The sequence below is a fragment of the Pongo abelii genome, chromosome 4 (assembly GCF_028885655.2).
Source record: "Pongo abelii isolate AG06213 chromosome 4, NHGRI_mPonAbe1-v2.0_pri, whole genome shotgun sequence".
In the NCBI taxonomy this organism is placed as follows: Eukaryota; Metazoa; Chordata; class Mammalia; order Primates; family Hominidae; genus Pongo; species Pongo abelii.
The window spans coordinates 85,758,031-85,774,331 of NC_071989.2; the positions used below are offsets into that span (position 1 = coordinate 85,758,031).

General features: G+C 35.9%; 1 protein-coding gene across 3 annotated transcripts in view; it reads right to left on the bottom strand.

The window, feature by feature from the left end:
- Positions 1-16,301, bottom strand: part of AP3B1 (adaptor related protein complex 3 subunit beta 1) — a 293,463-nt gene that overhangs the window by 219,377 nt on the left and 57,785 nt on the right. For all 3 annotated transcript variants that reach the window (XM_002815683.5, XM_024247265.3, XM_054555656.2), the window contains exons 4-6: positions 7,792-7,887; positions 7,022-7,182; positions 5,193-5,259 (exon numbers count right to left, since the gene is read on the bottom strand). In XM_002815683.5, coding sequence (XP_002815729.2) covers positions 5,193-5,259; positions 7,022-7,182; positions 7,792-7,887 — 324 coding nt within the window. The remainder of the gene's footprint in view (positions 1-5,192; positions 5,260-7,021; positions 7,183-7,791; positions 7,888-16,301) is intronic.

The window sequence follows — 16,301 nt, forward strand, 5'->3', positions numbered from 1 at the left end:
GCCTAACTTCAAAACAGAGAATCTCTAAACCTCAAATTATATATAAGTAGAAATATAAACCCTAAATTCCAGGTAACTATCTTCATGCTTGTATCACAAAACTTCACAAAGACCTACAACGGTATAGAAAAAAAACTGCCTGGAACAAAGCAAGCAGAAGTTAATGGCAGGCCTAAAAGTAAACGAAAATCAACAACAAAGAGAAAGAACACCCTAAGTGTGAAAATACTGGAAAAGATTCTTGGAAGATCAGAGCAGACTATAAGGGAAAGACTTGAAAGAGAGGATGATTCAATGAGGTAGTGTAGAAAGGGAAAGTTTCATGAAGAAAATTAGCTTAAAAAAAAAAAAAAGTAAGGGGAGAGCAGTCCTTTGGAAACTGTGAAATAACAGAAAAAAAGAAATAAGAGGGACTGGGTGCAGTGTGGCGCACGCCTGTAATCCCAACACTTTGCAAGACCAAAGCGAGATCACTTGAGCCCAGGAGTTCATGACCAGCCTGGGCAACACAGTGGGACCCCATCTTTACAAAAAACTTTTTTTAATTAGCTGGGCATGATGGTGCATGTCTATAGTCCCATTTACTCAGGAGGCTGGGACAGGAGGATTGCTTGCGCTGGGGAGGTCGAGGCTGCAGTGAGCCATGATCACACCACTGCACTCCAGCCCTGGGTGACAGAGTAAGACCCTTCTTTTTTAGGCAGAAAAGAAAAGAAGAGAGAAAAATTTAGGCTGCTACAAAACATATCTCAAAATAGTTTGGGGACATATACTAGTCCTATGCATGCATGTCCTCCCACCAAAAGGCCATCAACTAAGAAAACATACTTTGTAATTCTAACAGAGAGGGTACTCTTGTACTAGGAATCTTGCAAGCTACCTCAAAATCAAATCACCAATCCTGTCCAAAGAAATAAAAAGATGCAAGTAATCTGTAAGTACTAAAAACAGAAAATGAAAATCAAAACAATTCAACTGGCAAAAATTACCGACAAAGAAATATAAATGATGAAGCAAAAGGAAACAACACAACACTTCAAAATGAATACCCTCAAAATAAGCATTTGAAGATAGGAAATATAAATATAAATTATAAATTTTTTAAAGTTATCATAAATTAACAAAAGAAATCAGGATTGATTGACAACAGGAAAGAAATCAGGAGAGCAAAAATAATCAGACATGAAGACTAAATTGCAAGGTGCCCTTCGAACAAAATTACTGAATGAAAATTTTAAAAAGGGTATTAAAGAAAGGTAGAAAAAGAACCAAAAGAATAAAAATGAGATAAAGAAGAGGTTTAGAGACACAATGGTTGGAATGTAAAACAGGCAAAGAAGATCCAATGTGCATAAAATAGGAATCCCTGAAGAAGAAAAAAATAACAGAATTAATATTTAAAATTATAATCCTAAAAAAAAACACTTTGCCAGAGATAATATAAATTCTGAATCTACATTTTGAAAGGACTCACTGAGTACCAAGGCAAAACAATTGACCCATATCAAGTAATCCTGAAGCACCTTGCAAAAGTACTATATTTCAAAGATAAAATCTTCAGGGCCAGCATCTTTCTTAATGCAAACACAATGTAAGCATTTCCTTTAGACTGAAACAAGGCAAGAGTGCCCACCACCTCCACTACTATTGAACACAACTGTAGTGATGGCACTAAACAATATAATTAGACAAGAGAAATTAGAGTTCTAGGAACAGAAAAAGAGGAAGTAAAACATCTCGATTTGCAGATATGATTCATTCTCTAAAAAAAAAAAAAAAGAGAGAGAGAGAGAGATTTAGGCTGCTTGCTTCTGCCTCAGAGTTGGCGCTGTCATGGCCAGTCAGTCTCAGGGGATCCAGTAGCTGCTGCAGGTTGCTGAAAAGGGTGTCTCTGAGACCTGCAGTGAAAGAACCGGAGGGAGAAGCAGGCCAAAGCAGCAGTTCAAGGTGAAACTGAATAATATTGCCTGCAGAGGGAGAAAGAGTTCAAGGCCAAGGAGCCTGCTGCCCTGCGATCCCAAGGCAGCTGCAGCACTAAAGTAGAGGAGACCCAGGAGAAGAGAACCATCTGGAAGCAGTTTAGGCAGAAGAGGGGTGAAGTCTTGGCCTTTTTCTGTGACATCTGGTAGTCCATTCCTGCTAGTGGTTAGAACAATGAACACTAGTATAATTGTTTGGGCCAGTTTTAGTTACTTAATCAAAGAGGACAGAATTTAAGAACTTGTTACATGTTACTACTTGGTGTACTGATAATCATTTAAAAGTAAAGACTCTTGTCATGCAAAAAAAAACCCCAAGGAGGATGAATGAGAAAATTAACTCAAACAATAGAAGAATTCAGTAAAAAAGCAGAATATAAAATTTATCACTCAAAAAAAAATCAATAGCTTTCTTACATGCCAACATAACGAGTTCAAAGGTATAACTAATTGAAGCAATTTTGATTTACCATACATTAAAAAAGAAGATTAAAGACAAAAACAACTCTAAACAAATATTTAACTCTAATTATTAGGCCCCATGCTACTGTATACCCCACAGAGGTACAGTGCTAGCAATTCTGAAGCAATAGTTTCTCTGCATTCTGGGACTCAGCAAAAATGTAAATAGATTGTGGAAATAGGAGCCCTGTTTCTTGCTTATTTTTGTTTGTTTGTTTCTTTTTTTTTTTTTTTTTTTTTTGTAGAAACAAGGTTTCACCATGTTGCCCAGGAAGGTCTCAAACTCCTGGACTCAAGCAATCCATCCACCTTGGCCTACCAAAGTGCTAGGATTACAGGCATGAACCATGGTGCCTGGCCAGAGCCACATTTCTTAATGTTGAAGAGGCAGTTTCAAATATAAAAAGGAAAGAGGCTAGAAGGAACTCTGTGCTATACCACCAGAATTATATGTGTCAGTAAAAACTTTGTTTTTTACTATAGACAGAAAAAGAAATATGTATTCTTAATTTAAAAAAAAAACATCTAGTATATAACACTTTAGGAAAAATGAGTGCCTAACAAAGGGTGGGCCACCAAAGCCCCCAAAGAATCTACCTATGAACACTGAGCATTAAACCACTGCAGGTGGGTGAGGGAGACATTAAAAACAATACCACACACTTAATTACTATCACCAAGAATGTAACAAATTAATTCAACAGTCATTCAACAAATATTAAAAACCTGTGATGAATAAGTATTCAATATTTTTTTCTTTCTGGTGTATTTTGGAAACAGACATTCCAATTTTACACAGATATTGTATTCTTTACTTCTTTTTGAGTACTTATGTCTTATTTGGAATTTTTAATCACATCCCATGTGGTGTTAGGCACTGTGCTGAGGGTTTTATATACAATAGTTCTTTCTCTCAACACAAACAGCAAATTTATAAATTAGATATTATAAACCTTACAAATCTAGAGCCTAAAACTCATAAAGAATTGGTACATACACTATGTGGCAGATGCTCAGACATTAAGCCAGTTCTATCTGATTCAAACGCTATTGTTTTTACCTATGATATGCTGTATCCTGCCTGGGAAGACATGCACATATTATAAAGAGAGAGTTCATTCCCAGGCCATCCAAGGAATTTCTCTTAGTCTATAATGTAGCAGAAATGATGGTAAACCTCATTAAAATGACAGATCTGCTTCTTGTAGATCTTACTACTCTCCATGGTACTTAGCCAATCTCTTGCACTTATAATAGAAAAAAACTAAGTATTTTTTTAAATTATTAAAATCAAGTTAACCATAATATTAATAATATTGACTTCATATCTGGCAGATAGCATGCCTGTCATACAGAAGACAAAAAGGAATCAAATTTCTTTTCTCTATCTTCATTTATAATCAATCTATATTTGGTTACCTCCTACGTTATACCAACTATGCATAGAAGAAATGCAATAATGATTTCTGGTACACTACAGACTAACAGAAATTTACTAAATGGTCTAGGAATGAAACTACAAGTATAATCTCCATGTATAAGACAATATTTTCAAAAATATATAGTGAAAAAATCATGAAAAGAATTTAAATGTTCACTAGAACATATTCACTTAATCTAAGAAAAAGCAATAAAGGAGAAATAAGGAACAAAAAAGGCATGAAACATATAAAAGCAAGTAAAATGACAGCTTAAAATCCAACTATATTAATAACAACATTAAGTGTGAATGGATTAAACATTCCAATTAAAGGCACACATTGGCAGACTGGATAAAAAGACAAGAGCCAACTATATGCTGTCTATGGAGACATACAATAGATGCAAAAATATAAACTGGCTGAAAGTAAAAGGATGGAAAAAGATATATAATGGAAACAGCAACCATAAAAAAGCTAGAATAGTAGTATTTATAACAGGCAAAACAGACATTAAAACAAAAAATGTTACCAGAGATAAAGAGGAACATTTTACAATGACAAAAGGAAGATTAAAAAAATTATAAACATACATGCACCAAACACCCAAGCTCCTAAATAGATGAAGCAAACACTAACAGAATTAAAGAGACTTCAATACCCTGTTTTCAACAATGAATAGAACAAGTAGGCATAAGATCAGCAAAGTAGAAGATTTGAACAACACTAAAAGATGTCTGATAAAACAGATCTATAGAACACTCCACTCAACAACAGCAGAATACACATTCTAATCAAATGTTTATTAAACATTATCCAGGATAGATCAAATGCTAAGCCATAAACCAACAGTTACAGCTACATGGGGCTACTGCCTACTATATTAGATAGCTGCTATGCATAGATAGTACATACTCTCTGATGATAGCATACTAAGATGAGCTGGAATCCTTTTCCTCAGTAGTTGTGAAACATATAAAGTGGGTACAAAAGCCCCATCTAAGATACTAATACACTAGTAACTCACATCCCCCATGGGTCACCTCTTATTCCTTGATCTTACCATGTTAACCACTTAGCCACAGGTTAAAGATTTTTTTCCCAACTTGCCTTTTTTCAGATTCTGATGAAGAAACACATAACGATCTAAAACTCCAAATGCAGTCTTTCTCATTATATGAAAATTTTTGTCCTTTAAAAATAGGCCTGTGTGCCGTTATATTTATACCATTTTGAAATCGATAAATACAACTATATAAAATATATAATGATAAATGATACTATGTAAATAAAGTACATTTTTATGTCAAAGACATAAAAAGACATTACTTACTGTGCTTTTATCTTTCAGAAGTTTTTCAATTACTTCAATTAGCATTTCCTTCTGCTCTGGATCAAGGCTAAAAATACAAAAATAACATATTAATTTTTCCCTTTAATTCTAGCTTTACACGATGCTCACCAATTCAAGGATGTTGAGAAATTTTTAAAGAGGGAAAGGAGAGCAAGAATTATAAGTTAGAAATAAAGAAAAACAAATAAAATGGGATGGTTTTTCTCATGAATGTGTCCTAATCTTTCCCTCTAATATTGTTCATATTAACTAAACCAGATGTCAATGGTTTAGTTAAGATAGTACTGAAAGAACAAGTTCACTTCTAAAAGAGTTGGAAAACTTCAAGAAACTGACTGTAAGTAGGTAAACCACAAACTCTTTTTTTAACTGGGAGGAAAAAAATAACCAGATAGCAGTCATTATTTTACTACGCATACATCCTTGCCAAAAACAAATATGGAGAATTTCCAAATAAGAATTTTATATCATACTAGTTCACTGATAGAGACATGCATTATAAAATCTGCCAACTACAACTAAGAAAAATAAGAGGTAGTAATAAGATTAAAACATTTGAGATAGAATACTAACAGACTATAAGCTCAAGGCAAGGAGAGGCAAGCATTGAGGCTGGAATATACTGGAGCCCAGTGATAGAAGGACTTTTAAACCATTAGAGTGAGCATGGATCTTATCCCATAAGTTTCTAAGAAGAAAAGCTGAGTGAGAAGCATGATAAAACTTTGTCTGGCAGTTAACATAGGAATATGAGGTTTCACTTTTTACAAACATATACATTTATTACTAAGCATTATAATTATTTGGACAAACTTTTTAATTCTTTCAAATTTCAGCTTAAGTCTTCCTTCTCAAAGCAGTATTTCACTACCAATCCCATCTCATTACATCTTTACTTTCTGGTAACAAAATAGATCATCTCTGGTCCCTGTCCTATCAAAGACATTGCTAGTGTACCTTTGTATATACATATATATCAAGTGCTAATATCTTATTCATTATAGATTGCCTTTAATTATTTGGTATGTCTTTGATCTTCTTCCTCAAATACATGATATGCTATTCATAATTAAGTGCCACATCCTCTACTGTTTTCATACATCTAAATACACATAGCACAATACTGTGAATACAACACCAGAAACAGAAGAGAGTCTCAAAAAGCTTGAGGAATAAATGATAGCTGAAAATAATACCAAATTGTTGTAGACAATTCTATTTGGGCAGTAAATTTTCCACAGAGATCAGGGCATTGTATAATATTGCATAACATTTCTAAAATATCACACATATATGGTATAGCACTATACTTCAAATCACTACACTTTTAAAAATTACTTAATAAAATAGCTCTGGAAAAGAATTAGACAAGGAAGGGAGCAGCAGGAACAAAGATGGAAGAAGGGAAAACACATATAAGTGAGTTGAGAGGATCACACACTTAAGATTCTACCCTAAACAGGAAAAAAAAAATCTCAATTTTCTAATAATACAAGAATATGTGTACATGAGATAGACTATATAAATGAGAATTCAATTTCTGATTATTCTTAAGTTATAAAATCTATAAATTATCACAGGCTCTAACAGCCTCACAAATAAAAACCTACATAGGGTCTCTATAGTCAAAACAAAATTAAAGACGTGTAAGGAACGTTTGCAGCAGGAGGAAATACCATCATACAGTCATTGGATTTACTTAGTATAAGAACAGCCTACCTAAAAGAGCAAATAAAATAAGCCTCTGTGGTCTATAACATTCCATGTAACATCAGAGATCTTTGATATATTGTTAACAATGCACCTACCTGTATAATTTTTGTATTGCATGGGCTGCATTCTTCCTAACATATGGTGATAAGTCAGCAGAAGCTTCCTTAATAGCAAGCATCATGATAGGTACAATAATTGGCACTCTAATACTTGACAGAACTCTCAAAGCACTTGCACGAATTAGTTGGTTTGGGTCCTAAAAATAGTGCAAAAATATTCACCAAAATTTCAACTTTACAATATTTTAAAGACATCTTTCACAGTTAATAGGTGCTTAAAGGGTGTAATATGACAATAGCAAAAGAAAGCTACTTAATTTAAAATGAACAATTAGTATATGGGAATGGGAAAAAAAGACAGACATAAATAAATGTTTACTTCTTTAATAATGTTTTAAAGAAAAGTAATAGTTATAATTCTAGTTGGTCATTTATTACTACATATGCTAGGTTTTTATACTTTCATAATAATAAAATGCTGCAGGTCATCAATTTCATGTTTAAAAATGTCTTATACCCTTTTGCGTACTTTCAACAACTAGTATAATGATAAACAGCTCTTTGAAGCATGAAAATAATTATATTGAATATAAACAAACATACAGAAGCTGCAACATATACAGCAAGGTTTCAGTTGGTTGTATAAATTATTTTCTAAGTGTATTGAGTAGGCACTATAGGAGGCTTTTAACTCTTTCAAGACACTACTGTGCTATTTAGTGGATTATTTCTCCACTTCTTTAAATGACACACTTTCAACTCTGCAGAAACCTTGTATCTATTTGCCTACTCACTCCATTATTTACCTTCAGAGCTCGCTGAAAAGTGCTTATGGACAGGAGTGCAAGATCCTGCTGTTCTTCAGCATATCGAACCAGGTAAACATATACCAACTTCTTGATCTGTTAAAAAAATAAATCATTTATTCATAGCCAGAGTGAAAATTTAAAACTCAGTATTTGCTATACCAAAATCCATGCTCAATTCTTCTCAAGTAAATAACTGAATCTGGTCACATCTTAGATTGTAAAATAAAAATAATATTTTGTGGGATAATAAGTACAACAGGAAAAGCTTTTAAAGTAAGCATTTTAATAGTCCAGTCCACAATAGCAATAGCCTATCAAAGTGCCCCTTCCTCTTGAAGGGAATAAAAAATCCCTGAGCAGATCTCATATAAGAATATTAACTAAATTGTGAAAATATTTTCAAAATGAAGGATAAAAATAAAAGAAAGAAGCCAGGCATGGTGTGCGTGCTTGTAGTCCCAGCTACACAGGAGGCTGAGGCAGGAGGATCACTTGAGCCCAGGAGTTAGAGGCTATCCTGGGCAACACAGAGAGACCCTATCTCTTTAAAAAATAATAAGAGAAAGAATTTGGGCCCAGGCCACTAACTATATGTTATAGGAACTTGTTTCCTCATCTGTTCCTCATCTGTTAAAAGAGTCCAGAGCCCTAACTCTGATTTTTATGGTAATACTCACATTTCAACATGCATTACATGATATTTTCAGTCCAGTAAGAATAATGTGTGACTATGAATACCAATTTAACGTAATAAAAATTCAAAAAGATTGGATGTGTGTTCTGAAAACAGCTTTTTTTGGTTTTCGATTTTTTTTCTGAGACACAGTCTTGCTTTGTCACACAGGGTGCAGTGCAATAGCACAATCACGGCTCACTGCAGCCTCAACCTCCTGGCCTCATGCCATCCTCCCACCTCAGCCTCTCCAGCAGCTGGAACTACAGGTATGCACCACCACACCCGGCTTTTTTTTAGGATTTTATAGAGACGGGGTCTTCCTATGTTGCCTACCCAGGCTGGTCTCAAACTCTTGGGCTTAACTGGTCCTCCCACCTCAGCCTCCCAAAGCACAGGGGTTACAGGCATGAGCCATTGTGCCCAGCCTTGAAAAGAAGTTTTAAAGGCAATTTAATCACTAAGTTTACAACAAAATTATGAACAGAAAAAAAATAAACAAAATCTAGAATTTGAGTTGAAATTTATCCATTGCTTCCTTCTAGCACTATTTATAGCCTGTATCTACCTTCTCAAATGTCTTCACATTCCTGATTACCCTTCTAAGATACCAGCACAGTATATACCTGAAAGTTATGTACTCAGCCAGGCACAGTGGCTCATGCCTGTAATCCCAGCACTTTGGGAGGCTGAGGCAGGCAGATTGCCTGAGTCCAGGAGTTCAGAACCAGCCTGGGCAACATGGTGAAATTCCATCTCTAGTAAAAAAAAAAAAAAAAAAAAAATTAGCCAGGCGCAGTGGCATGCACCTGTAGTCCCAGCTACTTGGGAGGCTGAGATGGAAGAGTCACCCGAGCCTGGGAGGTCAAAGCTGCAGTGAGGCGGGATTGTGCCACTGCCCTCCAGCCTGGGCAACTGGAAAGAGACTCTGTCTCAAAAATTTTAAAAATTTAAAATTAAAAAAACAAAGTTATATACTCAAAGAACACAGGAAATGAGGGAAAAAAGTTGGAGATAGCTGGAATTGGTGCTGGAAATATAAAAACAGTACTATACTGGATCATATTTCGAGTCATACTAACCAATCTGGACTACTTTAGAGACAACTGTCATGACCTTCCTTCCTTGTACCCTAATTTCTCGTGAAACATAACAGCTTTAGGTTCCTCTACCATCCTGTTTGCTCCTTCCTAAACTCACTCCAATTTTTTTCAGCGTGGCACTACAAACTACAAATAAAGTCTAAACAGAACAAACTAGAAAAGAACTTGCTCCAGATGAGGTACTTCCACAGATATAACTAATTCTTGATTAAAACCATACACCTTTTCCAAATGTACTGCTGACCAAATCAAAATCAAACTGTCTTCATGGAAATTTTTAAAAATTATTTTAAATGAAAGGCAAAATCTTCCATTTATCTATAGAAATTGTCAACAATTTAGATTCAATGCATCTTGGCACCCTGTTAAGATAATTTGAAATGATAATTTTATAATCCGACCTATTTCTCAATTCATAAGTACAAATGAAAACTTAATGAGCAAACAAACTTTGTACATCTTCATCATTGACAAATATGTTAAACACAACCATTTTAAGTTGATATCAAGCCATTCATCTATACTATATGGGCAGAGTTATAAATGAAATGAAAAAACTTTTTTCCAATTACTCTTCAATGTTGAATGGCCCCACAAAACCTTAAAAACAAAATCTAAAGCTCTTAACCTAGTACTCAATACAGTTTATAATCTGTTCGAAACCTCCTTTTCTAGTTAAACAGAAATAGTCCCCAAATATAACTTGCACTTTTTATCTCAATCTCCACTCAGGTTATCCCAAGTTATCCCTCTTCACCAAGTTCCACTTCCCCAAGTTCCACTTATCAAAATCTTCCACAAGAGCAAAAATTAAACAATAAAGAGTCCTAGTAGATAAACAGTAAACAAATGACAGTTCATCCATATAACACTATACTATTCAGCCACTATACAAAATTAAATAAATCTGTATGACATTGAAAATATGTCCTTGCGGCCAGGCGCGGTGGCTCACACCTGTAATCCCAGCACTTTGGGAGGCCGAGACAGGTGGATCACCTGAGGTCCAGAGTTGGAGACCAGCATGCCCAACATGGTGAAACTCCATCTCTACTAAAAATACAAAAAAATTAGCCAGGCGTATTGGCCCATGCCTGTAATCCCAGCTACTGGGAAGGCTGGGGCAGGAGAATTGCTGGAACCCGGGAGGCAGAGGTTGCAGCAAGCCAAGATTGCGCCACCGCACCCCAGCCTGGGTGACAAAGCAAGACACCATCTGAAAAAAAGAAAAGAAAGAAAAGAAAATATGTCCTTGAAAAAGGTTTTTTTTTGGTTTGTTTTTTGTTTTTAAGACAAAGTCTCGCTCTGTCACCAAGGCTGGAGTGCAGCGGGGCAATCTCGAGACTTAACTGCAACCTCCGCCACCCAGGTTCAAGCAATTCTTCTGCCTCAGCTTCCCAAGTAGCTGGGATTACAGGCACGCACCACCACGCCCAGCTAACTTTTGTATTCTTAGTAGAGATGGGGTTTCACCAAGTTGGCCAGGCTGGTCTTGAACTCCTGACCTCAGGTGATCCGCCCGCCTTGGCCTCCCAAAGTGCTGGGATTATAGGTGTGAGCCACCGCACCTGGCCTAAATTTTTTTAAAGGTGTAAAAGAGTATGCATTGTATGATCTCACTTCTGTATTAAAAAAATAGATGCCCACATACTGTATTTTATGCAATCTAAGATAGACCACCAATTGTAAAACATACCATTATATTATGGACCACAAAAGAAAGAACAACAACAAACAAACAGAAAACACTACCCATCGTAATCACCACCAGTTGTTAAGTTAAATCCCAACTGCAGAAACTTTAAAATAGCAAACATATGTCTTAGAATGGACATAATATGGTAATAATAGCAAATCCTCATAGGTAGCATTAACTACATGTCAGACACTGTTCTAAATGTCTTACGTAAATTAACTCATTTTATCCTCACAACTCAATAAACAAGTATTTATTCTTACTTTACAGATAAGAAAATGAAACACAGACAGGGTAAGTAACTTGACTAAAGTACCGTATCTATTAAATAGAAGAACTAAGATTCAAGCCAAGTAAGCACAAAATTGAGAAATCTATACAATAAAATGTTAATAGTGACTATCTCTGTGTGATGGTATTAACCAGTGACTTTCACTCTTTACATCTTTCTATATTATCTTAAAAGGAATATTAATTACTTTGGGGTCAGATAAAACAATAAAGATATTTCACGATAGGGGTGAATCTCATCTTTCCAGATGGCCTTCAAAACAAAACAATAGTGCTGTGATTCTTATAATACTTTAAATTCTTTAATTATAAAAAAATTTCAAATTGGTAATGTTTTTAAGTTCCCACATTCCTCAGAGAGACAGGTTTTTCTGTAGCCTTGGCAACATGTAGCCACCAGAACTGTTTTAAACCTGTTCTACAGAACAATAAAAAGGCACCTGAATGAACAAGTTTTCTTGTTCAGCCTCTTGCTTGTGAAAGTTAGCCAGTCAGGAACAATTGCACTCCCATACACCCACCTCTGAGGGCCAATCAATCAAGAGCAGTCTTACCCACATGACCACGCATCTACAGATGATATCAACCCACTTAGGACCCTGAAAGTCCATCAATCCCTGAAGACTGCCCTTCCCAATAATCCACAATAATACCAGCAATCTCTATGCCCAGAGAAGCTGTGCCTAAAAAGCATAGTTGTCCCTTGCCATAGTAAGCAATAAATTGTCTTATTTCAGATATCATCCTTCAATACAACCTACTGAAAAGTTCCAAGACTAGTTCACTGAAGCCTCATATAGCCTTCATTTATGTTTTATTCTTTCTTTCTTTTTTTTTATTAGACAGAGTCTTGCTCTGTCTCCCAGGCTGGAGTGCAGTGGCACGATCTCGGCTCACTGCAGCCTCTGCCTCCTGGGTTCAAATGATTTTCCTGCCTCAGCCTCCTGAATAGCTGGGATCACAGGTGCACACCACCACGCCCAGCTAATTTTTGTATTTTTAGTAGAGGCGGGGTTTTGCCATGCTGGCCAAACTGGTCATGAACTCCTGACCTCAAGTGATCCACCCGCCTTGGCCTCCCAAAGTGCTGGGATTACTGGTGTGAGCCACCACACTCGGCCGCCTTCATCTATGTTTTTCAACTGCTCACACTACAATTATAAAATTCAGGAAATGTAACATCAGTGCACTATTTATTATCTAATAAATAATCCATATTTAGAAATTCTCAATAACATCCTATATTTATAGTATTTTTCCTGATCTGGGATCATGCATCATATTTAAGTTTTCATGTCTCCTTGGTCTTCTTTCATCTGGAGAAGTTCCTCAGCCTTTGTTGTTTTTTTTTTTTCCTTTTTTTTTTTTTTGAGATGGCGTTTTGCTCTTGTTGCCCAGGCTGGAGGGCAATGGCGTGATCTCAGCTCACCGCAACCTCCACCTCCCGGGTTCAAGCGATTGTCCTGTCTCAGCCTCCAGAGTAGCTGGGATTACAGGCTCATGCCAGAACGCCCAGCTAATTTTTCTATTTTTAGTAGAGACGGGGTTTCATCATATTGTTCAGGCTGGTCTTGAACTCCTGACCTCAGGTGATCCGCCCACCCCGGCCTCCCAAAGTGCTGGCATTACAGGCGTGAGCTACCACGCCCAGCCCAGCCTTTCTTTTCTAAAAGTACCCTTGTCATTCTGGCTAGTATTAAAATTAATTAGGAAATACAGAATATGAAAGGAAAATGGCCTGTGCCAGCTTTTGTTCTTCACCTCAATCTGCTATAACTTTCCAGCTAGAATTTAAATGTGTAAGGCCCTACAACTACATTATATTACTCGTTTAATTCTCATATCTATCCTAGGTACAATTATCTCCCTCTCAAAGATGAGGAAAGTAAGGCTCAGAGGTTTATATAACTTGCCCAAAGTCACAGAGCTAGCAAGTGCAGAATCAGGATGCAAACAGGAGCATGTTCCTAACTACTACATGTTGTGGCCTATGATGGCAGTCCGCAGATATTTCTATTAAGGTACCCCTAACAAAAGAGGAGACAATTCTTCCCCTAAGAGCATCTGAAAACCTAGTATAAATTAAACCATTTAAGAATAAAATGTCCTTAATAGAGGCTCTTACCTTTTAAGGCAGGAAAAAATTTATATTTTATTTATAATACATACATTTATAAAAGAAGAATGCTTTAAATCACTGTTTTTTAACTCCAATTGCACATCTTCTCATTTGAAAATGACATCATTGCAGTATTATTATTAAAAATCCAACAAGAAATTTACAACTGCAGTAAAAGGTAGTAATGACTTCATTCCATAGAACCCCATCTCTATTATCAATGTACTTTCCATCTATATTCACAATTAGACTCTTTACACTTTCTTGGTTTAAATTGGTGCTTCTCAACCTTCAGAATTTTTCAAACCCAAAATACACGTATTTGTGAAAACACTGTTCCTTTAAATGATCACTTGGAACCAAGTGATGTTACACAAGAATACAAATATAGGTATAAGATGGAAACCAAATGATTCAAACTATACTTAATGTTTCAGATTATATTTAAGTGTAAATATAAGTTTTTAAAATTCTTAGATCAGTTTTAGAAGCACTTCTCTAACTATTTGAGGATAGATGACTTTTTCCTCAACTAGATTTAAAGTTCCTAAGAATACGGCAATGGTAGAAAGCAATTAACATGTGGTTGACTGATTAACAGCAGTCAATATATCAAATATATATCAATATATCAGCAGTTGACTAACAACAGTTTCAATATATCAAATCAATACATAATATGTATTTAACTAAGTAATTTATCCCATCTGCCTGGGAGTGAACATGAGGCTATTTAGTACAACAACCATTTCTTATTCATCTGTATATTGCAAGGACTTATCACATTGCTTGGCATATAGTAAAAGCTCAATATTTATCAGCTGGATCACATTCCAGACCAACTGTAGACTGAAAAAAATTAAGACATTTCCCATTAGAGTGCTACATCTAGGATCTAACTTCTCACACCAATGGGTATAATTCATTGAACAGTGAAGTCTAGAAAGACACCAACATACTATGAAGAAAACAACAGGTTTTGGAAAGACTGCCTCCAAAGCCTTTAACTTGTTAGTTTGGTTGTTTTTTTTTGGTGTATGTGGGTGTGTGGGGAGGGGTGTGTGTGTGTGTGTGTGTGTGTGTGTGTGTGTGTGTGTGTGTGTGTGTGTGTGTGTGTGTGTGTGTGTGTGTGTGTGTGTGTGTGTGTGTGTGTGTGTGTGTGTGTGTGTGTGTGTGTGTGTGTGTGTTTAAAGAGAGATAGGGTCTCGCTCTGTTGCCCAGGCTGGCCTCAAACTCCTGGGCTCAAGAGATCCTCCTGCCTCAGCTTCCCTGGTAATGAGGACTCTAGGTGCACATCAACACAGCTGGTTTGGTTTTTTAAAATATTCTTTTAAAATATTCTTTCTCTTTACTAATTATATTCAGATCTCACTCTACAGTTCTCTGGAAAGTTTTGAGAAAGAATGGGTCCAGTTCTCCCTCATCCCCTTACAATTTATTTCTCAGCAATACCTTTATTCACCAAGTACAGCCAGCTTTTAAAACTGGATTATGAACTCTAGAATATATCACGGAGTTTATATTGGCAACACTGAAACATTCAGAACCACAGCTGAGCTAGCAGGCATTGCAATAATTACTCACTATTGGAGAAGGATTTCTGTGACTGTTACGGCAAAAAGCATAACAATATTAAATCACAGAAGGTTGCAAAACACTAAATTTGTTCTACTTCTGTTATGAGAATCAATCAATACTGACCACAAGAGGCCTATGCACTGACAGGCTGCAGGTGTGCAAAGAAAGCCTACCTTCCCTGAAACCATTCTGTGACCAGAAATGGGAGTAGTTAAAGCTCCGTGACTACATCATTCTCTGATCAGTTACTTTCATTCAATGTTGTAACACTCCTTGCTGTAAAGCTAATCATAGCAGAGCCCCAGTAGGCTGGAAGAACACAGACAGATCTGTTTAATTAGCTTATCAATACTAGTACATCAAACTTCATGAGTTATTGACTAAACCTTTGATTCTTTTTGCACTATAACAACTGATTGCTTACTAGGTCCATTTTGGTATCATTTGGCATTTAATGGTAGTGACATACAGCTCACCTGTGTGTCTAAAGCAGCATGTACTTGTAAAAATGAAATTTTGCACTAGAGAGGAGTGAAACATTCAGTTTCTGAACATAAGTTTTAAGAAACTTATGTCAGTTTTCCCAAAACATTAAAGGCTTAACCATGTTTCAAAAAAATAAAACAAGGTATTTAAAGAACGAAAGAAATCCAAAACAAATAGACCAATAATTATGTTTATATTGACATTTTTGTAACAGAACATTAGGCAGCTACCAGAATCTAATTGTAAAGGGAAAATATGAACAAATGGAAAAGTTCTCCTACTGACAACTATTTGAATAGTAAAATAGTTCTGAAGGAACAATAATTCTTATGGAATTTTCTGTTTACAACAAGAACTAGAAGTCCTCAGGGAACTAGCTACTTTACCACCAATTTCTAAGGACTTGGTCATTTCTACCCATAACTAAAACATAAAAAAAAAAATATGCCAATACCAGGTACCTCCCAAAGGATGGCTAATGCCAGATGTTGATAAGGAATCAATGATATTAAGAGAGAAAACAGAAGGAGGAATCATCAAACAGGAAAGATGGTGCTGAAT